General features: G+C 39.9%; 1 protein-coding gene across 12 annotated transcripts in view; it reads left to right on the forward strand.

The window, feature by feature from the left end:
* KIAA0825 (KIAA0825 ortholog) overlaps positions 1-24,478 on the forward strand; it is a 406,103-nt gene that overhangs the window by 106,767 nt on the left and 274,858 nt on the right. For all 12 annotated transcript variants that reach the window (XM_056538004.1, XM_056538051.1, XM_056538057.1 and 9 more), the window contains 3 exons: positions 4,828-5,018; positions 17,740-17,919; positions 22,920-23,033. In XM_056538004.1, the coding sequence (XP_056393979.1) occupies positions 4,828-5,018; positions 17,740-17,919; positions 22,920-23,033 (485 nt within the window). The remainder of the gene's footprint in view (positions 1-4,827; positions 5,019-17,739; positions 17,920-22,919; positions 23,034-24,478) is intronic.

Here is a 24,478-nt window from a genome sequence, read left to right on the forward strand (position 1 = left end):
TAGGGATGAGGGTTAAGCTGAGCTTATTCAGGTAAGTGTCAGGCTGACTTTATCAGAACAACGCTCACCTGAACTGTCAATCAGGAATCAGTGTCTCGCTCCACATTTGGAAAACTGCATGGAAGCAGCACATCTGTGATAAGAATACCCCTTTAAAATTGATTTTGCTGTCTTCTGAAATAAAATTAAGTGATTGTGTACTAAACACTATGAAAAAGTTACAATAAGGTTCCAATTATGCATCATTTATTTATTTCTTTTTTCTTTTGCATACACAAATTACAGACTAGTCACCACTGGTAAAGTTAGTATAGTTGCAATAACATGTGCTTCATATACATTTTTCCCAGCCTTCATGAATTTGAAAAACGAACAATAATAAGGAATAACATTTCCTCACAATTTTTAGGATCTCTGCTTGATGGAATTTATTATTAATATTTAAAGGGGTTTCACAGTCAGTTTTAGGTGAAGTTGAAGTCAGTAGCAATGTAACCGCTTGACCTCCGGCTTAAATTGTATCATGCATTATTGATATTGTATACTTTATTTAAAGGGGTACTCCGCCCCTAGACATCTTATCCACTATCCAAATGAGCTTGGCTGCGGCACCCCAGACATCCGGTGCACGGAGCTAACTTCGCTCCCTGCCGAATGACTGGAGATGTGGGGTGGAGGCTCATGATGTCAGTCACGTCCCGCTTGTGATGTCACGAACCTCCAGTGCTGCACCCGACGCTCTAAACAAACACCGGGTGCAGCAGGTAGATTGCGGGGGTCCCCAATGGCGGGACCCCCACAATCAGACATCTTATCCTCTATCCTTTGTATAGGGGATAAGATGTCTAGGGGCAGAGTACCCCCTTAATGCATAGCTTTCTGAGTATTTACTTTCAAAGATGATTAAAAGCTCAATGCTACCATTCTACTTAAGTACATTTTTAAAACTCATTGTGAAATATGAGCAATTTATAATGGAGTCTGGGCTGGAGTCAGAGTGTAGAAAAATAGAGATTTGAGTCATACGTGCGGCTTCCACAGCCGTGATGTAGAAGATGTGTACTGCACAATGGCATTGCTGCGGGTGGACATTACTTTAGGCAGCTGCTTTATTAGGGCTGTGATCACATGTGCCGTATAAACAATGGTACCGCATCATTGTAGTGCTGTAGTTTCACCTCTATTTTTCTAAATCCGGTTAAAAATAGAGTAGTTACTCTGATCGTAGTAAAATAGGGCTAATTTTACTTAGATTTCAGAAAACTGTAGAAAAAAATTGTGAACACAGCCTCAATGACCTAGGGATATGGGACACAGGTAAATAAATAATTTGGCATTTCCCAAAATGTATTTTTTTTTTATTTATAATTATTTTCGTGAGATACATAAAAATGTAGGCATATTAAAGGGATACTCCAGTGGAAAACAATGTTTTTTAAATCAACAGCTTATACAGGTTTGCATATGACTTCTATTTAAAAATCTTAATCCTTCCAGTACTTATCAGCTGCTGTATGCTCCACAGAAAGTTCTTTTCTTTTTTAAATTTCTTTTCAGTCTGACCACAGTGCTCTCTGCTGACACCTCTGTCCATGTCAGGAACTGTCCAGAGCAGGATAGGTTTGCTATGGGGATGTGCTCCTGATCTGGACTGTTCCTGGCGTGGACAGAGGTGTCAGCAGAGAGCACTGTGGTCCACCCGAGTACCCCTTTAATATTAGTGGGGAAACCACGTCTTAACCTGATTCTATTTATAGTGTTTCGGTCTAGGTAAGGACTTGCAACCTGGTGTAAAGAATTTATACTAAGAAATATAACTAATGTATTGCTGTTCATATGTCCTATGTTTGACTCAATGAGTTAAATATTTGTCATTAATACTTTTGTATGTACAGAATAATGGATTCTCTTCAGTTACAGACCATATTGATTTTGCATTTTAATCTTTGGAGGTGAGGTGCAGCACTGTTTTGATCAGTGCTAGGTATAGTTTGGCTGCATTCTGCAATGCACTGAATACCATATGGTCATTATGCAGCACGCCATCAGTAATAATGACGTGTATATTTAAAGAAAACACAAGACAAATTCATGGCCACATGTGTAATTAATGATATGCAAGGCTGACTCTATACAGTCATGCAGGACCTGGAAACCACATGTCTTATAATGAATGCAGGTCAATGTGACCTGACATAATGTAACCGAACAAATTTCATAAGCAGTCTGAGATGGATAAATTGTAAGGAAATAACTACCTCGGTAATAGGCTTTGCATGTTTGATCATGAGCTGCTGAGTAAACCTAGCACTGAATAAAATCTATATTGATGAATCTCTGTTCATATTAGAATGCATTATTCTCCGCATAATAGCATGGGCTGATTTTATTTAAGAAGTCCCGGAAATTACACTAATCTTCTGATCTGGTCAGGAAGAAATGAGGTCATCTTAATCTATTAGAACATCTGCCAATTCCTCATAAAGTCATAAAAATCAGTTTTAGTGCATGTAATAGGTGAAACGTCTTGACACATCTTAAAAATGTTCCATGGCCTATGCTCTCACATGAATACATATTTATGTGAGTGGAGTTGTGTGGTTAATTTTATTCCTCTGCCCTTTCATAATACACTGGAAGAAGTTCATAAAAGTCCATTAGTAATGCTAATGAATCTACACAAATGTGGTTGCCTGAACAACTCAAATAATGTTTCAGTTAAAAAGGCATCATCAGGTCATGCCTAACAGTTGTGTACCATTATCTTGTTAGCTTTCTCTTTTATGAGGCTCAAGATACAAAAGATAAGAAACAGAACAACTTCAGGAGTTTAATAAATCAGGAACAATAAAATTAGGATAGAGCTGGAAATGTACAATGAAGCAAGAATATATTACTCACAAAGAACTGCCGGGTAATGTGAATGCCTAAAGAGGACTTGTGTTTTCCCAATGAAAAAGCATAGTAGAGTGTAAAGACAAATCTAGATGACTGTGTCACAACCAGTGGCTTGGGAGCCACATGAGGCTCTAAGGCCCCTTGCATGTGGCTCCTAGCATAGGCATATTTAGGCTTTCATTCACATAGAGCAAATATTCAGATTGCTGACCTAGCCCTCCATCTTACCTTTCTTAAGATTGATCGGGGGTTTGGAGAGTGGCTAAATGCACCAATTGTGCCAGATATTCACCAATAAGTAAGCCATATTAAAGATGTGCAAATAACACTACACAGTCTAAAGATGCACCAGATATTTAGACAACCTACACTAGTTTAAATATCTTGTTAATTTCACATGCCTAGTCTAAGCTAAGAATCACAAAATTTTTTGTTAAGGAAGCCATAGTCTTTTAATAGTTGTTGGTTGAATGTTCATTTGGCACACCGCTATCTCTCCTGGCCTCTCAATACACGAGCTTGATTTGGCATGGCCTGTGTCCTCCATGAATAGCGGAGGGGTAAGACGCAACCAAATAGCTCTGGCAGTAGCTTATCTCTTCCAGAACAATAAGGTTAGGCAGAGGAAACCTTAATGCCGGAACCTTCTCTACCTCAAAATCATCTTCAGGTGTATGTCGGGAGGTTGCCATAGACACTTGACTGAATACACCAAAAATCGCTAGGTTCTGACAACCTTTTGTCTGTGTATGGGGACTTTTAGATGTAACTGGTTTCACCAGTGGGGTCAAGACAATCACTTAAGCCTTATCAAAACCAAATAATGTTAGAGTTAATACTGGGGTGAAGGCCATGTGAATTGGTCAAATCTTTAGTAGGCTTCTTTACCTTTTACTTCGTGGCTTAGTACAACATTCTGTATTTAAAGTGGCTTCTTCTTAATATACTTCTCAAAGTGTGTGGCTCCACCTTGTGTTTCAAACTCAGTTGGATAATTCTTCTGCTCAAAGACACTTTCTGCTGTTCTAGGGGGAAAAAATATGCATCACAATGACACACTAAAACCTCTTTGAGAAGAAAGTCTTCCCAAAGACAATGGTCACAATGCATTATGTATGGTGGACTAAAAATCCATCATATGAAATCTAGTCTGGATAAAGGGATAGTCTTATGAAGAGGAGTCAAAATAGTAATTTTATGAGGGCACTGTAGGTGTACTTTGTGAACTGAATCTACATTTCATTGCATAGAACTCATGACCTTGGGAAATACTGTTAGGGAAGCTCTATTATATTTTATTAATTTACATAGTACTGATCTATTCTGCATCACATTGGTCTCCTTCCCAACTAGGGTCTGATAATCTCACTAGGGGCACACAACCACAAAGAGAACATACCAATCCCATACAGATGTTGTTACATATTGAGAGGAGTCCCAGTCTACTTGACTCATGTAGCTTATAATATGACAAATAAGCCACCCTAAAGACATCAACATTAGCAAGTATAGGGTTCATATACATTAGAATCAAGTCTGGGGCATGGCCACCAAGTCTCAATCAATGCAGAGGTCTCAGAGGGAAAAGAAGAAGAAAACATGGTAAGATTTATAACTAATCTTTCAAATCCCATTCACGAACATGTAACATTTGAGTGCTGCGAAGTGCAAAACAGCGAGTCATAAGGAGTGATAGAAAGCTATAGTAGAGACACAATAACCAGTCAGATTACAGCTTTCATTTATCTGAGGCAGACTAGAAAACGAAAACAACAATGGATCCAAGACCTAACATGAAAGATCATTAAATATATATGAAAGCCAACATCACTTTTGTTGTACTTTCTCTGCTTTTAAGGGTTGTGTTGAATATAGTAAAGTATAGTTGTACATCGAAAGATTTAATCACTTTTTTATTTATTTATAAAGGAGGAACGTTGTTCATTTTCCATCCAGATGTGGCATTACTTCTGCAGTGGCCTCCGCCATGATCTTTGGACCATTGTACCACCATTTCATGGACACAAGATTTTTTCTGAAGTTCTGGAGCAAACATTAGCTCTACTGACCTTCAGATACTCCCAAGTTCACCCTAACTACAAACGGGCATCACAAATACGGTATGATATGTCTATATATTTTCATAATAGATTCACTTTTTTTATGGAAAGAAGCAATGTATAGTATTTAGTATCCAACTAAAAAACTGTTTATTGAAAATATGCAATCCAAGATACAAGCTAAGAGTATAACAATGACCTGGGGGTCACCCAGGCAGTAATAACCAAGAGCACTCCAGGTAAAGAACAGAAAAATGAAGAGAGAAAACAGAACATAATAAACAAGCCATCATGTCTTGGAAAAAATAAAAAGACAGAAAAATAGACAAATCAATATAGAGACATGCAGTACCTCAGGTCAGGACAATATGAAGAGGAAAGCACTCTACACAATCCTCCCTCATGGAAGAGTGCTTTTCCGAGAGAGCTATCTCATTCACCCTAACCACAACAGCATGAAAGTATAGGAAAGATTGCTTTCTTTTAGAGGTCACATGGATTCTGGCTGCCAGAAGTATATAGTTAGCTAGTTTAAACTGTCTAAAGTACATGTGGGGGGGAGACATAAGGATGGAGTAAATCGGCAAGAGTATCCGGCAAGTTCCTGTATGAGCTCAACAACACAACCCCACCAGGTATGGTACATGTTCCCAATTTGTGAGCATCCCCGAAAACAAAAGAGTGAGGAGGACGGGAACATAGTATGTAAGCGAGAGGGCACAATATATGCAATATGGATTATCTGTAAGGGAGACCTGCCAACTTCCTTCGCTTAGTACCTCACAATGTGTCTCGCCACCTGAGTAGAGCCATGTTAATACTGAAATCGGTTTCCCACTATGACGTGAACTGCAATTTCTGGTCCCGAGGGGGTGAATTGAGAGGAGTATATACTAGGGACAGGAGACATTGATTCAGGGGTGTGTCAGGCTGTAGACTTCATCATTGTGGGGGAGACCACCACACCTCCAGGAACCAGGGAGTGTAGATAAGAATAGACTTGTGCAAGGCGAAACAAAAAAGAAGATGCTGTAGACGTAAGAGAAAAGCGGAAACGAACTTGTCGCCATAAGGAGAGTGTGATAAATTCATAGTATTTAAAGGAAGGGTCCACAATTGCATAAAGTTTTTTGTTTTGTTCAAATGCATAAAGCATAAAAAAAATCAATATGTTTATGATTTTCTGCTAACCCCCAGGGGCATTGTATACTCTGTGGCCATAAACAGATGAGATCTACCCTTTATCTACCCTTCTTCTCTACTACCTTGTGTATGGCTACAACACTGAAAGCGTAGGGCACAGCACCAGTCTGGAAGTTCTGGTTCATGCTTGATGAAGGCTGTCATGGTGTCGAAGCGTTGATGTATGTAGCTGGTAAAGCTTGGCTCTTTTGCGCATGAACCAGAGCTTCCAGACCGATGCTGTGGCCTTCGCTCTCTTTGTATGGATACCCGTATTAGCAGTCCAGGTGACCACGAGCACAGCGAAAAGGGATCCAGTGCTGTCCTCTACCTCTTCTCTGGCTACAACACTGGTCATTCTCCAATGTTCAGGAGTATTTCCTGTTAGATGGGATTGGATATATAGATATAGGGGGGGGGGAGGGGGGTGTTGCAGCAATCTTACTTTGGAGTCCTGTGAAAAACTTTGAGGTGGACTGCATCTGGACCATTGCTTTGTTTAAGTGTAATGTGCAAGTTCTCCTTAAAAATCGGTCTCCAAGAACACTGGAGCTGAAATTTTACAATATTGTTTGCAAAAATATATTGCTACAATGCTATATAATATACTACTGATTGTACACTGCTCAAAAAATAAAGGTAACACTAAGATAACACATCCTAGTTCTGAATGAATGAACTAGTCGTATGAAATACTTTCGTCTTTACATAGTTGAATGTGCTGACAACAAAATCACACAAAAATTATCAATGGAAATCATATCAACCCATGGAGGTCTGGATATGGAGTCACACTCAAAATCAAAGTGGAAAACCACACTACAGGCTCATCCAACTTTGATGTAATGTCCTTAAAACAAGTCAAAATGAGGCTCAGTAGTGTGTGTGGCCTTGACGTGCCTGTATGACCTCCCTACAATGGTTGGGCATGCTCCTGATGAGGTGGCTCTGGACAGTCTGTGGTGCAACGTGGCGTTGGAGGATGAAGCGAGACATGATGTCCCAGATGTGCTCAACCGGATTCAGGTCTGGGGAACGGGCAGGCCATTCCATAGCATCAATGCCTTCCTCTTGCAGGAACTACTGACACACTCAAGCCACATGAGCACTAGCATTAGGAGGAACCCAGGGCCAACCACACCAGCATATGGTCTCACAAGGGGTCTGAGGATCTCAACTTGGTACCTAAGGACAGTCAGGCTACCTCTGGCAAGCACATGGAGGGCTGTGCGGCCCCCAAAGAAATGCCAACCCACACCTTTACCGACCCACCGCCAAACCCGTCATGCTGGAGGATGTTGCAGGCAGCAGAACGTTCTCCACTGTGTCTCCAGACTCTGTCACATCTGTCACATGTGCTCAGTGTGAAACTGCTTTCATCTCTGAAGAGCGCCAGGGGGCAAGTAGCAAATTTGCCAGTCTTGGTGTTCTCTGGCAAATGCCAAACATCCTGCACGGTGTTGGGCTTGTAAGCACAACCCCCACCTGTGGACGTCGGGCCCTCTTACCACCCTCATGGAGTCTTTTTCTGACCGTTTGGGTGGACACATGCACATTTGGGGCCTGCTGGAGGGTCATTTTGCAGGGATCTGGCAGTGCTCCTCCTGCTCCTCCTTGCACAAAGACGGAGGTAGCGGTCCTGCTACTGGATTGTTGCCCTCCTACGGCCTCCTTCATATCTCCTGATGTACTGGCCTGTCTCCTGGTAGCGCCTCCATGTTCTGGACACCACGCTGACAGACACAGCAAACCTTCTTGCCACAGCTCGCATTGATGTGCCATCCTGAATGAGCTGCACTACCTGAGCAACTTGTGTGGGTTGTAGACTCTGTCTCATGCTACCACTAGAGTGAAAGCACCGCCAGCATTCAAAAGTGACCAAAACATCAGCCAGGAAGCTTAGGAACTGAGAAGTGGTCTGTGGTCACCACCTCCAGAACCACTCCTTTATTGGGGTGTCTTGCTAATTGCCTATAATTTTCACCTGTTGTCTGTTCCATTTGCACAACAGCATGTGAAATTGATTGTCAATCAGTGTTGCTTCCTGATTGGGCAGCGTGATTTCACAGAAGTGTGATTGAATTGGAGTTACATTGTGTTGTTTAAGTGTTCGCTACTTTTTTTGAGCAGTGTATAAACTCATGGAGGTTTTTTTCTATCGTGCTTATGCTCATGTTTGCTGCTTATTTGTGATGCTCATGACTGACAAGTCTAGAAATACATCCTCAGGGTAATATGGATTCTACTCTTGTTAGGTGACAATGTTGCTTTAATGCACACTATCTTTAAGAAGGATTTTGCACTTAATGAGGATTTAGCTGGTTCATTTCTCATAGTGTTCTGTAGCTGAGCAATTCTTCAGCAGATTTCTACCATTCAGACTATCTAAATTGTTACATAGAATTAGGTTTTGGATTAATGTATATTGGCTGTCAGGGGACAGCAAAAAGGATTAAGTGTACAACTTTAATAGGATGGCACGTGTATAGTAGTCTAAATACTCGCTAAAATCAATTTGACTGGCTGTATAATCTGGTAAGGAATTGTTGACATGGTAATTCAGCATTTATCAGTGTGTTATAAATTAATACTGTACTCTGACTTCCGTTTTTTAGTTTTGCTAACGTATCATAATGTAAAATTTTTTCGAAGAAGCCACGTTTTTTTTAATTATATCCATATAGTAAGTTTATGGACAAACACTCCTTAGTACATGGAACTCTGTTTAGAACAGTTCGAGAGAAAACATTGGGGGAGATAAATAAAATCTGTAAGACTAGACCGTCTAAAAATGTCAGAATGAAATCTGGCACATCTGTACACTGTTTAGTCTAATTTCACACCATTTATTAATTGGCTTAGTTTTAAGCCAAATATGCGCAATGCACGTAAACAAAGCTTCGACCCTGTCAACTAAGGCCTGGGGTTGGGGGGTGTTAGAAGAGTCTAAAACACATTGCAATGTGGTGCAAATCATGTAAGCAGTTTTTTTGGTCCAAATTGTACCTTTTTTTTTTGGCACAAACTGTTTTATTTATCTCCTCCATTGATGTAAATGAAAAAATATATAAATCTGGTCACAATGGGAAGTACAAAAAGGAGCTGCTTTACTAGGATTAGAATTCTGGTATATTAATGCATCAAAAACTTGTCTTACAGAATTGCGCAATACTTTTTATGAGTGTTAGACAGTTTTTAGACACTTCAATAAACTGTACAGTGTGTCAAAAATGCATCAGTAGTCTGGCGAAAGATTGTGATGCAGTTTAAAGGGAAACTGACAACAGCATCACCTGCAATAAGCCGCTAAGACTGCCTGGCACTGATCCCACGGGTGTTTGCAGTAGATCTGTACGTTGCGCTGTTGTTGAGATACAAGCAAAATAGTAATATGCAAATGAGATCCACTTTTGCACTGGGGGCGTTCCCTAGCCCCTTCGCGCACTTATACTCCTTCCCGGCTGGTCCTTAAATAACGCTCCCTTTATAAATATTCATAGGGAGCAGCAGCACCAATGCACATGGAAATTCTTGCTTTATTACACAGCTGCTTGCAGAGCCTGGCATGAAGTCTAATACGCACACCCTTACGTAGGAACAGAAATGTTTTACAGAGCCAAATCTAGTGCCAAATCTAATTTGCAGAGTGAAATCTGATGCCAAGTCTTGTACAGAATCAGAATAAATATTTACCTTTTTGCACAAGATATCTGTTCATTCAAACCCTGCATGTGCAGCATCTGCCACCGCTGAGCCTCATTCACAAATACTGGGAAGCAAATCCTGTGTTACAGTGTAACTGTGTACACTCGGCAGATTGCTAATGTAATTGATCGATGTCACATCGGTTACAGCACTTCCATATGTAGTTGCTCCGTGCGTTTCCATATTTGCCAGTATGACCGCAGACAGGACTGTGATCATCCACAATGAGAGTGCGCGTTCTTCTAAGACTGTTGCCCATATGATACAGGTGTTCTAAAGTTTGCATTATAGATTGGGCAGAAAGTATTCTAAGCTTCCAGATTATTTTTATTGTACTAGTATCTGCATTTTATTTGTTACCATTGATCCCAGGACTGCATTTTATGGCCTGGATTTAGTGTTTGCACATCGCTATGGCACTGCGCTGTGTGACTAGCTGTGGTCTGCTTGTTCTTTTGCATGATTCTCTTCACTCTATCACTCATTTATTAGCCTCTTTGATCATCAGAAAAGGAGTTTATTTCATTTGTTTGCGTTTCACGTTCTGCTTGGTAATTCCTTGAATTCCCCCTAATATGCCAAACAGCTGTATATTTATGGGACACATAAAAACTCATAACTGATGTGAATCCCTGTAATTTTATACTGATTTTTTACTATACTTAAAATACCAAGAACAGTTAAATCCTAAATTTCTCAATATGCCCATTTAGGTATGTAATAGGTAAGAATGTATAGATTAGGCCATATATGTTTGACTTTTCAACACTTCATTTACGTGTTGGAAACTGCAGGTACATTTTTCAGCCTGTGGGACGTCATTATTGAGTTCTCTGTATATATTGTATGCCATAAGATCTCCCTAGTGCGGTCTCAGGATAGGTCATCAATGTCACATTAATGGGGTGCTGACAATCGGCACCCCAGTGATTAGTTGTTTGTCAGTGGCTCGGTTCCATATACAGAGGACAAAGTTGAAAGCAAACAGTGCCATACATTGTGTAGTGGCCATGTTGGATTACTGCAGCTCAGATCCCATTGAAGCAGATGTAAACCCAGTATGGTACAATGTGCGAAACTGTCTTCTTTCAGCTCTGTCTTTTGTACATGCAAACACCATGCCTCTGGCAAACAGGTGATAGGGGAGTGCTTGGCACCCCACCAATGAGAAATCGATGGTCTATCTTGAGGATTGGTCATAGTTACATAGTTAAATTCCAACAAAGAAAAATGTTCAGCATCCAGGTGAAATCCAACAGGGTATATCTTTATTGAGAAACTTGCATATACACGTTTAAAACACCCTGACGGGTTTCACGCTTTCGCGCTTAGTCATAGTTACATAGTTTGGTTTAAAAAAGAGACATGTCTGTCAAGTTCAACCAAGGAGGGGAGGAGATGTACGAAGGAAAGGGGTACGGGTGGATGAAGGGGGATGGTATTCTGTATATTAAGGGAAGCAGGTCAGTAACTGTTCTTAAAACTGTTCGAGAGGCTTTGTTTGCAAATATGCTGCAGCCTACTCTATATAGGTCCCATAGAAATCACGTTTGAGAAGATTACAGTATACCTTCTCTTTGAATATGTACACAATAAAATACCTTTTGGATGGAAATGTATTTATTTATTTAAAATAAATAACAGTAAAAAAAATAAACCATAGACCTGTTTCATGAGATCCTTAAAAGGGTACTCTGCTGCTCAGCGTTTGGAACAAACTGTTCCGAAGGCTGGAGCCGACGACGGGAGCTCGTGATGTCATTGCCCCGCCCCCTCATGGCATCACACCCCGCCCCCTCAATGCAAATCTATGGGAGGAGACGTGACAGCCGTCACGCCCCTCCCATAAACTTCCATTGAGGGGGCGGGACGTGACAACAACAGGGGTGCAGGGCTATGACGTCACAAGCCCCCGGCTCCAGCATAAGCGTTCGGGACAGTTTGTTCCAAACGCTGAGCAGCAGAGTACCCCTTTAAAAACTTATGTCTAAAAAAGCATACATTTGTATAAAAGAGGACTAGAACCCCTTTAAATGTTAACTGGGTTACCTGGTGTTATTTACCTGATACTTTCCCCACTGCCCAATCTAAGTAGGCACAGATATATATGACATAATGGTAACTTTACGCTCTACATATGGAGCACACATGAATTGTACATGGAATCGTAAAGTGCAGTGCTTGGTCCCAACGCCAATATCTCCTCTTCCAGGTGCTATGCTCCAATAAACATTGGGAACAATGCTCTGCTATCTTCAGCTCTTAGTAACTGAATACAAAGTTTTTTCCTGGGGATCAGGGCATGCCACATGTAAAAAGCAAAGTAACAAGTGTTATTAATTTGATAAGTCTTATGTGGAAAAGTGGTGTTATTGTGAGATGTCATGTATTGTACTTGTCTGGGACATTTGTATAAAGCAGACCACATAATCTTGGTATTGAATTTCCATATGAATAAAAAAAATCCTGTAAACTGTTAACTATATCTACCTATCCTCCTGCTCTTAGCATAGAGTGACCGTGATAGGGAGAAAACGTCTTTGTAGACTTATTAAAGCAGCATTTTCCATTATGGACGAAGACTTGTGCTTGAAGTTCATTATACTCACACATTTGTCTCCTAGCACATTTATGCAGGTCTCCTTTTGCCATTTTATTGTAACATTTTGTTCTTTATCAAGTTTTATTAATAATATACTTAAGCAGGTGGGGGCTTACAATTGAGGAAGTGAGATCTCTAATACATACTTGCCAATTACTGTATATAAATACTATACAGTGATCCCTCAACTTACAATGGCCTCAACATGCAATAGTTTCAACATACAATGGTCTTTTCTGGACCATTGTAAGTTGAAACCAGACAGTACATACAATGCTACAGACAGTCCAGATCTGTGAAATGTGTCAATGGCTGAAAGAACTGTCCAATCACAAAGGACATTCACTGGTAAAACACCTGTATTACTGAAGCGTATGCACTGACTGGCTGTCGGATAGCGCCCCCTAAAGTACAGGGAGGTATTACATGTTCTGTACACTTTACCTGTACCAGGGTTAGCTGCTCCTTTGGACACCAGGTGAGGGCGGCTCCATTTGGGACACGAAGAAGCTCCTTTCCTCTACATAGACCATTGTTTCCCAAGCAGGGTGCCCCCAGCTGTTGCAAAACTACAACTCCCAGCATGCCCGGACAGCCTTTGGCTGTCCGGGCATACTGGGAGTTGTAGTTTTGCAACAGCTGGAGGCACCCTGGTTGGAAAACACTGACATAGACAGTGATTTACAGCTCCCAGCAGATCTTTCTTATTTTTATATGTAAGGACTTGCTTTATCTATATAAGCTATCTACTTATTTTTCTTTAATCCTCACTTTTTCCTATTTTCCCGACACGTCACACGGAGCTTCAACCTAACCGGCCGCAGCGATGTCCCGCCTCGGCCGGTGATAGGATGAAGCTCCGCGTGACGTGCCGGGCTAACAGGAAGTAAGAAGTAGACAGCCCGGGGACCGAACGCCTGTACCGGAGCACCGGAGGAGCCTAGGCAGGCAAGAGAAAGCTTATTTCCTTTTTTTTTTTTTTGCAGCCCGGAACGGATACAATAAGAAAAGTGAGCACCGGACATGTCCTTTAAAGGCTGCAGAAATTGGCTTTATTTCCTTTATGTCCCTTTAAGTCGTGGCTGAAGAACATGATTCTTTGCAGCGGAGGTCCTATCTTTTGGAGACCTGGTCAAGCTATGCCCTGCCTATGCAAAAAAAGACCTCCACTGCAAAGAACCTATTGATAAGGTGATACAGAGCCCAAAGCACTTATACCCAACACCTGCACCAGTCTGAGACACTTCAAGTGGTGTGCGGACTTATTTTTCTTAAATAATTAATGCAGGCACACACATTTTGTGGGGCAGGAAAAACCCATTGAATCATAGTTTTTATTTGAAACCACTTTCATATTATAAGAAGCCAATATGATCACTCATTTTTGGACTGCTTGTCTGTGGTCCAGAAGACCCATAAGGCCCATAATGTGAATGTCCTTTATTTACTGTAATGTATTTGAAGAGAACATTAAACCTATTAAAAGGGTACGACAAAGCAGTCTTGAGGAAGTCCTGCTAAGAACACCAAAGTTAAATTTTAATTTCTCTGCTGATTTATTTTGGGAAGAATCTGAGGGGCCTGGATTTGTGACTTATGAATCTCCATGTTGTACTGCAGAAAGGACAGAGGGGAGGCTCCTGCTGCAGCCAGCTGTCTTACAGCGAAATAGCTGGTTTTCTGAGACTCATAGTAAAGTTTTCTTTTCATAAATTTCCCACTTGAAATTGTTGTGTGAGATAAATTATAATAAAAGTAGAGAAGGGAACTAAATAGGGAACTGCTGGAATTATGTTCAGTGTCCATTTAAAAGTAAACATGGCTTCCATGTAATTCTACTAAAGAAGTTTCCCCGTTGCTAGATTCTCCTTTCTTTACATGATTGTGCATTAAGCCATCTTCATTTGCAATAACCTGGACTTTAGGGGGTTGTTCCTAGCTCATATAGAGATGGCATACTGCTAGAAAACAAAGTGGGGTCCCAGAGGTTAGAATTGATTCAGCCTTGTGTCCCTTTATTCTCATGATTGTAAGTCCTACAAAGTGGTGGCCTATTCTAGCGGTGTGATAGTAATAACCCATAAAGTCTGGAAATGACCTATGAGCTTGTAAAGACAAGTGTTCTGTAGACATGCCGGGCTTGAGTTTTGACACAGTTGTACGGGCAGAGACAGTACCTATCATTTTCTGTTTGGTTAACCCTTTAGACTGGTAGCAAGGTTACACTTTTATTGAGCCCCTGAAAGCCCCTCCATGGAGCACAGCTATTTCTCATTCTTTCCATTTCAGAGGGCCAGAATTCAGCTGTTTGCTTACAGCGCACAGACAGTTGCTTCCTTTCCCTAACATCTCTGACCAATCACAGCACAGCACATGCACCCTTCTACTATGCCATGACATATTGCTGGTGAAGTGAACTGGACAGCCTAGAATGTGGAGGGGAGTGCACCTACAGCAATAAGTTCGCTGCTTTTTACACAATAGACAGCTGTCCTAATCTCTCTCTTTCTTGTGCAGTCTGGATATCATTTTGTGATTAAAGTGTCAGAATTTTACTGCTACCATGTACTCATTTCAGTAGAGAAAGTCAGGCTCTTTGGTTAACAGGTGAGCATAAAGGTCCGTCCACAATAACCACTTTGAAAGGAAATGCATGCTGTATAAACATATCCAAACCACATACGCTGCCGATACTGGAGGCAGAATAGTGTTTGTGTCTGCATTTTGTATATTTACTGTATTTATGTTGAATATGTAAAATAGAATGGAGTTGTCATGCTTCATCATTTAGTAATGCAGTGTTTATATTTCCTGTAGAGAAGTGAATAAAACGTTCTTCATAAATCAAGCATTGATGTGTTACAAATTCTTGCTGACATTTTGATGTACAGTACATAATAATGTATTGGGATTGCTGTGCAGCTTATTTATACATACACTAGACACACCACACTCCGTGGTCAGGCACTTCTAATTATTCATTCATTTGCATTCGATATCCTTCTGCTTTTTGTTCATTTTCCGTTTTTTGTTTTTCAAAGATGTAGTTTTAGAGATCTGACAGTACATGACAATGAGAATCACAGTGAAGACTGTAGAGCTTCTATAAAATATCCAGTAGAAATGCGAAAACATGTGATTGCTGAGGGCTTTACTCTCTGTATTACAGACGCTTACAGGCATCTGAAACCTACCTAAAGAAGACTATGGGGTTCTACTCTACCACCAAGTGTCTTTTTATTATTCTATAGGTTCTTCCTCTCAGATTCTGTGAGGTTCCTGGTATGATATCAGATACTGTTTTACTAAAACACAATACAGCAGCACAGGGAGTGCCTATGGCAGTACTGTCAAAGCTGTAAGGCTCCATGGGCCTTTCCTCCATCTCCATGGTTACTATTATTATGGTTACTTGGTTTTAAAAATCTTTTGGTGGTGCCCAAAGATGCACTTTTTAAGTAATGTGTTTTTTAACTGCAATAATACCTATCATTTTTATTATGTACTATAATTATTATTACTATTATATCTTAGATTCCTTTTTCTCTAGGCTGTGGTTGTTTATTTATTGGTTTTGATCTATTGTGATGAGAATACAGTAGTCGTTGTCTATATTTATAAAACTGTGCTGAATTGTAATGACACGATGGCCTCCGTTTTGCAATATAAACTTCAATTTATTGTTCATAGGCTTCTATGTCCGTTATGATGATGTCACAATGACTTTTGATTATGCCTTTGTCACTGATTTCTCACAGGATTGCTTTTTTTTATACACTATTCTCTTGTGATTTTATATTTGTAATCTCTGTTCTATTATGATGATGTTACAATAGATTAGATCAACATTTATAGGTGTTAGATTATTTTGATAATGTCACATTGGTGTTTGAATTCCTAGCCTATGTTCTATTTTTGTTATGTTAAAATTTTGTTTAAATCTCTTTGCTTTCTGAAAGCTATAAGTTATTTTTGACTGACTGATCCTTATGAGGCATTCTTGAGTGTGTGACAAGTTCTAGTTTTAGGGTAAGTTCAGACGAGCGGATCCTTACCGTATTTTATGCTGCAGATCCGCCGCTAAAGGACCCCCACAGGGTGCCTTTAGATGTGCCTGCTTGGATCGGTAATACACCGCTGCAAGCAGATACACTGCTGCGATGTGCGAGTTGCTGCGCATGCGTGATGTACTCGCACACATTGCGGCCGCTCCCCCTGCTCCTTGAGCTATGCCAAGAGCAGTGGCGATGTGCAAGTATACTGCGCATGTGCGTGGCGTCTCGCACATCGCAGTGTGTCTGCTCGTAGCAGCGTATTGCCGCTCTGAGCAGGCGCCTGTATACAACGGTTCTTCAGCGGCAGATCCGCAGCATAATACGCGCTGGGGATCCGCTCGTGTGAACGTACCCTAAAAGGGATGTTCTGGACACACATTTTTCTGCATGTTACTGGGGCTGCTATAAATAAATAAAAGAAAAAGAAAAAGCATACTCACCAACCTCATTCCTCCAGGGTTCCCCCCCCCCCCCCCCCCCCGTGTCTTCTTCTGGCTCCCTGCTCGTCCTCCTTCTTCCTACTTTTGACAACCAGCAGTGACAACCCTCTTAGCCAATCATAATCACTGACTAAGGCAGGACACCGCTGCCGCTAGTATTTGGCTGAGTGGGCCTTTACTGTCTCGGAAGTTGAGTCTGTCTTGGAAGTAGGAAACAATGTGGGAAGCCAGAAATTTTCACAGGGGTAGCACAGGAGACAAGGTATCCTGAATACTCCATTAATGACACTCTTCATTTTACCATAACATGTATTGGAAAAACAAAATTGTGGCACATGCCGGTGTAGCAGCCAGCATGCACTCTATTCAGGAGAGGTCCTCTGTTTCAGCTGCCATTCCTCTTTGTTTACATGTTTTTTTATAATGTCTTCCTTGTTTTTAACAAATAATTTAAATAATTCAAAGTTGATATTGATTGTCACAGAAGTCTGCTACAGCCCTTTCTTTCTATTTCGGTTTTTGCATAGTTTTGCTGTTATAGCGGACATTACATGGTCTAATTACTTATGCCCTGGGAGTACTCAAGGGTGTTAGTTTTTTTTACCTCTCCACCTCCCCCTATAGGTAGGGCCGTTTGTTTGTGTTATTGGTATTTATATCATTTTGTAGTGTGGTCTTAGCTTTAGCAGACAATTTTATGTGATTACTACTGTATATTATTTCAAAAACAATATTAAAAAATGATTACTATTCTTTTTGTACCAGTTAAAGGAAATTAACTTTTATCTTCATTACAGAACTGATGTCCTGGCTGTCCTATCTTGTGTAGAAAACTTTCTGTGGTCAGTATGTACCAGTGCTCAAGAACTTGTACCAACACATAATCCTAACAGCGTGGTCTTTAAGATACACAATCACTGTAACAGCCTACTCACAACCATGGTCGTATTATCCGCTCCTCTGGATCAGTTGATGCAGTAAGTATTTGTTATTGTGTGGTCATCCTTTATAAAAATGACAACCCCAGACTGCTTTGTCTTCCCTACCATGTTCCTAAGGGTGTATTCACATGTACACATACAGCTGCAGATTTGATGCTGTGTTTAGTCAATTTTTTTACATTGAAATCTGCAACATAAAATTTCTACCTTTAAGTCCTGTGCGGAAAATATCTGTGAATAGACCCTAAGGGTAGGGTCACACTTGCCGTATTTTTGCTGTGTATTTGCTACTGCATATTTTCCTATATCAATAAGGTAAGAATAGGTATAGGCGGTCTTACGTGGGCCACCAGATTAATGCCACAATCATCCAGCAATATAAATGAAGAATTTTTGGAGAAGAGTTCTCAGGATGTGCACATAAAACGTAACTTTTACTATTATATATATCTTAAAAGGTATATTCATAGTGTAGGTAAATGATATTTGCATGGTGGCAAAGCAAGAATAATGGAGTATACGCTGACTCAGTGTGGCTGGCTGGGCCCAGCCACACACGGTACCGCAATTGACTGCTAAAAAAGAACAGTATCAAAGCTTATGGAATTATACCACCAACGCGTTTCTACCACCAATCTCGGTGGTGTCATCAGGGAGGCATATATAGTGTACACAGTCGTAACTCATAAAGTAGCCCAAATGTCGTACAATGGAACCACAATATATAGAAATAAGCAACAGCACTACCAACATATTATTCAACAATATTGGGAAGCCTGATTAATATTGCTTCCAATGGTTGCTTTATATATCATTGCCCAAGGACCTAAAAAAACAGAAACATGTATCATGCCAATAGTAAGGCATGTCGCTCTGCTGTATAACTGCAGTAACCGTGAGTACTAGGGCTGTTACTGTACAGACCTATAGATGTCTTTTCTTCACAGGAAACATTGCGAGTGGACTTTCTTTATTTCCTTTTTTAGGTGACTTATACCAGTGGCGCCTGAACAAATCAGCCCAAGGAGAAAATGCCCATGTGCCTTTATTGTTTTTTTCTCTACAGGACCGTTACAGTGCAGACTTAGCCTTACTATTGGCATGATACATGTTTCTGTTTTTTTAGGTCCTTGGGCAATGATATATAAAGCAACCATTGGAAGCAATATTAATCAGGCTTCCCAATATTGTTGAATAATATGTTGGTAGTGCTGTTGCTTATTTCTATATATTGTGGTTCCATTGTACGACATTTGGGCTACTTTATGAGTTACGACTGTGTACACTATATATGCCTCCCTGATGACACCACCGAGATTGGTGGTGGAAACGCGTTGGTGGTATAATTCCATGAGCTTTGATACTGTTCTTTTTTAGCAGTTAATTGCGGTACCGTGTGTGGCTGGGCCCAGCCACACTGAGTCAGCGTAAACTCCATTATTCTTGCTTTGCCACCGTGCAAATATCATTTACCTACACTATGAATATACCTTTTAAGATATATATAATAGTAAAAGTTACGTTTTATGAGCAAATCCTGAGAACTCTTCTCCAAAAATTCTTCATGCATATTTTCCTACCCATTGAAGTCCATGTAAAACAAATAGTCCAGTGCTCCTCAGATAGTGGATAAAAGTCTACATTTTATTGTAAATCCATTAAGATTTTCATCATGAATACAGGTACCATGCATAGCTAGCTTGACACATTTTGTGGTAACCCACTTTATCAAAACTTTATCAAAAGTTGCTTTTGATGAAGTGGGTTACCACGAAACGCGTTAAGCTAAGCCTTCGGATAGGGGATAAAATGTTTAGGGGAGGAGTACCACTTTAAGGGTTGCATGTCACTATGGCTTTTTAACCTTAATAGAAATAAAACTTGAGACTAGGTAATTTGTATTCATCTCATCTGGACTGTGTTTTGGCTCCTTTTATGACGTGTTCTTTTTTAGCGTAGCATCTTAGTATGGGTTCTCCTGTAATTAATATTCAGGGTGTAAAGTTTTTCCATCTTTCAGCAGCTGGTGTAAATTGATGCAAAATGAAGACACTAGAGAGGTACTGCAGCTTCTCGCTGAGCAGTCTAAAAGTCTGAAAAGCAGGGTACCGAGAGCTTTTCTAACACTGTGTACACTTTTGTTAATATAGCCTTCACTACCGAATATCCTGGTGAGACCTGACACTGTCCGCCACCACCTGTGTGAGAGGAAAAGTGTCAGAGAACATTTAGTAAATCATTCAGACCTGTGTGACTGGTTTGCTGACACAAACAGAAAATAAGTTTGTGCCTCCAAAAGTTGCAGGGGACCTTCATACATTTCAGTTATGCCAGATAAATAGCTTAACTTCATTGACACATGACCCAGAATGGGTTAGTGCGGGATTCAGTTCTGTTTACAAATATAACTGTGCCTAATGCCTATTATTTACACATAGTGAAGGTTATATTGGGGGCCTCGAGCAGTATGCAGTCTTATTTTTATGACATACCGTAAGTGCATTACTGAAAATTATTTTTAACTAAATATTCTCAAGGTTTGGGCTATATTCCCATGGAAACAATAACACTGTTTTATAAAGAATATGAATTCACCATATAAGTCAAATAAATAAAGACAAAAAAGCATCATAGGAGCTTCTGCAAATTAGCAGTATTTTCATATAAATACATTCGGAGTCTTCAAAAAAAAAATTCAGATTTTATGTTGCAGGCTTGTGCTAAAATATACATTTATTAAATAAATCAAGTTTTCTCCCAACATTCTGCACTTAGAGGGGTATTCCAAAATGTGCATTTGCAATGCCAAGTTATAATACAGTGTTATATGCTTCTGTTACATCCATGTCCCTTAAACTTCATCAACAGGATTATATAGTTCTCTGGCTATTGACCTTGGAGATCACTCTGCACACACCTAACAGTGGGGACTGTATTCATCAGGCATTTATCATAAATGGAATATATTTATCCTTCCATATATCTACCACTCTGTTGAACACTGCCCACCAACCAGGCATCTTATCCGGACTATCGGGTCGCATGCATATCCTTTTTGGAAGCTGTTGGTCAATAGGCAACTCAGTTTTACATCCTGTATAATCTTCACAATTTTCTGCACAATATCCTGTGCATGGGTCAACACAAACCCTGGAAGTATTTATATATAATCCCTGAAGAGCTGATTACTTTGCCACAATACAGCGAAACGCGTTGGATTATTTGGATTGATTACTTATACACAGTGAATACTCCCCTGTATCTGGGTATTATTGTCTTTGTATACAGAATACTCCTCTGTACCCGCAGGGCTACACCCCGGGGCATACATTATTGTAACATTATTAATATTGTCTGTTAGTCTGTTACTATTATACAGTATGTGTTAATAATTAGCCTCACTCTGTTTCACAATAGTGCCATCTGGCACGTATGGGGTAATACAGACTTATATGCCATCATAATTGTCTGTGCCTAAACGTGTCTGAATATACTATTTATCAAACTGTACTCCCTGTACTGGATGTTGCTAAGCTGTTGTACAATTAATCATGACATTCATCTTAGTGTAGGACCAGGCAGGAGGTTCCGGAGTAGGCTCCCAGGAACAAGGACGGGAGACCTACCATTTATAGGTAGGGAAATTTAGAGAGGGCCAGACCAGGGCTCCCTCTTTCTGACTTGTTTTGCTTGCTATGTTTTTCTGTCCAATGGTTTGTCACTTACAATAAATAATCACTATGGAAATATGTTCTTCTTAACTTTATATTTAGTTTAAACTATTTCCCATACCATCTTAGATCTGTAACGTCTGTATATGTTACACCTATGCCACTATTTGTCCTGTTTTTTTTATGCACAGGACCCACACCCGGAAGTGATGTACTGCAAGTTTTTTGTTTTTTTTTCACTGTCGTCTCTGTCCTTTCCCAGCATTCCATGCAGCCAGAGACAGTATGTCATAAGTCACATGGTCTCCAGGGGGCATGGCTATGCTGCAGTGGATGGGCGGATATCAGAGTGGAAGGGATTTACTGAAGTAAAACTGTTTTCAGCATAACCATGCTGTCTGGAGACTACAGTAATATAACTTGGCATTGTGGGCTCATAGGATGAAAGAAAGAAAAAAATCCTGGAGTATCCCTTTAATACCCCACAATGACAATGTGAAATCGGATTGTTCAAAATCTTTGCTAACTTAATTAAAAGGAAAAACTAAAGTCAGAAGTATTCAAACCCTTTACTCAGTACATAGTTGATGCACCTTTGGCAGAGATGACATCATCCTATCTTCTTGGGTATAATGCAGATCTCTTCAGATCCTCTCAAGCTCTCTCAGGTTGGATGGGAACCATTGGTGGAATTAATTCTTAGGTCTTTCCTGAGATGTGTCAGGGCCACGACAAGATCTTTCAAGGACAGCGTTGTCTCTAAGCCTGTGTGGTCTTGGATGTGGGCTTAGGGTCTTGGTATAAGGTAAAACCTCCAGCCCAGTCTGAAGTCCAGAGCACTTCAGCAGCCATACTGCCACAACATATATTGTTTCCCCCAAATTTCCAACAGTAGCGGACAATCATGCCAGCATTTAGGTTGTGTTCCTTTTACTGTCACTGTATTTTAGTGGGAAAGGATCTACAAAAAAAATATATATCCAAATTTAAAATAAAATCTAAATTTCTATAAAATGCACTATTCATGTGGCTAAATAGATAAAAAGAAACATATATGGATCAGAAGCACTTCAAAAAAATAAGTTGTAAAAAGTTTTTTAAAATAATTAAAGACTATAAATATAGAAATTATAATAATTATATTTATTATAAATATATAGAATAGAATATAACAAGATATAATGTAAAAATAAAAGCACAAAAGCATATAAAAAAAATAGAAGGATGAAAAAATAAGGAGCAAAAAAAAAAAAGGAACAAAATAAAAAACAAAACATAATATTTGCCACTGTTTGGATGAGCATTACCACTTTAATAAGACAATGGCATTGTTTTAATTTCTCATTGCAAGTAATGTCATTCTAGGACTATCAAGAAGAATTTGGCAGAGTTTCATTCACATTCTTCAGAACCAGCATCAGAAGACTTTTTATGCTTTCTCAGTTTTCTTAATCCAAACTGTTTCCCTTCTTTGTCTAAGTAAGTATCTTTTGTTTTATTACTGCTTACTTTGATGTATATTTCAAATATCATGTGCTGTTTTATCTTTGGTGTTTTTTTCATGTTGGAGATAATTTATTTTATCTCATTATAGTTGCAGAGATTTGGACTATGATGCTGAATGCATGATTATTCACGTATGAATATATTCAAAGATATGTATTTTACAGAAAAAAACGCATATCAGTAACCAATTAAAATCATTTTTATGAAACCAGACCAACATTTCAGTACAGCCAGCTCTTTTATATTCTTAAAGGGTAAAAAGTAATGTCAGATAATGTTATTGTGGGGTCTGGGTGCTGAGACCCTCACTAGTCACTAGGATAAAACTGGTGCCTTCTGCTGAAGGCTAGGCTCCTTAAAGGGAAACTCCTGTACTTAGCAAGGATATGATCCACAGGATGCTGCATACAAATATAGTCATGGCCATAAATGTTGGCACCCTGATATTTTTCAAGAAAATGAAGTATTTCTCACAGAAAAGGATTGCAGTAACACATGTTTTGCTATAAACTTGGTTATTCCCTTTGTGTGTATTGGAACTTAACAAAAAAAGGGAGGGAAAAAAAGCAAATTGGACATAATGTCACACCAAACTTTTAAAAATGGGCTGGACAAAATTATTGGCACCCTTAACTTAATATTTGGTTGCACACCTTTTGGAAAAAATAACTGCAATCAGTCACTTCCTATAACCATCAATAAGCTTCTTACACCTCTCAGCCGGAATATTGGGCCACTCTTCCTTTGTAAACTGCTCCAGGTGTCTCTTATTGGAAGGGTGCCTTTTCCCAGCAGCAATTTTAAGATCTCTCCACAGGTGTTCAATGGTACTTAGATCTGGACTCATTGCTGGCCACTTCAGAACTCTCCAGCGCTTTGTTGCCATCCATTTCTGGGTGCTTTTTAACGTTTGTTTGGGGTCATTGTCCTGCTGGAAGACCCAAGATCTCGGACGCAAACCCAGCTTTCTGACACTGGGCTGTACAGTGCAACTCAAAATCCGTTTGTAATCCTCAGATTTCATGATGCCTTGCACACATTCATGGCATCCAGTGCCAGAGGCAGCAAAACAACCCCAAAACATCATTGAACCTCCACCATATTTCACTGTAGGTACTGTGTTCTTTTCTTTGTAGGCCTCACTCCATTTTCAGTAAACAGTAGAATGATGTGCTTTACCAAAAAGCTCTATCTTGGTCTCATCTGTCCACAAGATGTTTTCCCAGAAGGATTTTGGCTTACTCAAGTTCATTTTTGCAAAATGTAGTCTTGCTTTTTTATGCCTCTGTGTCAGTAGTGGGGTCCTCCTGGGTCTCCTGCCATAGCATTTCATTTCATTTAAATGTTGATGGATAGTTTGCGCAGGACAGCTTGAATATCTTTGGAACTTGTTTGGGGTTGCTTATCCACCATCCGGA

The sequence above is a fragment of the Hyla sarda genome, chromosome 1 (genome assembly GCF_029499605.1).
Source record: "Hyla sarda isolate aHylSar1 chromosome 1, aHylSar1.hap1, whole genome shotgun sequence".
In the NCBI taxonomy this organism is placed as follows: domain Eukaryota; kingdom Metazoa; phylum Chordata; class Amphibia; order Anura; family Hylidae; genus Hyla; species Hyla sarda.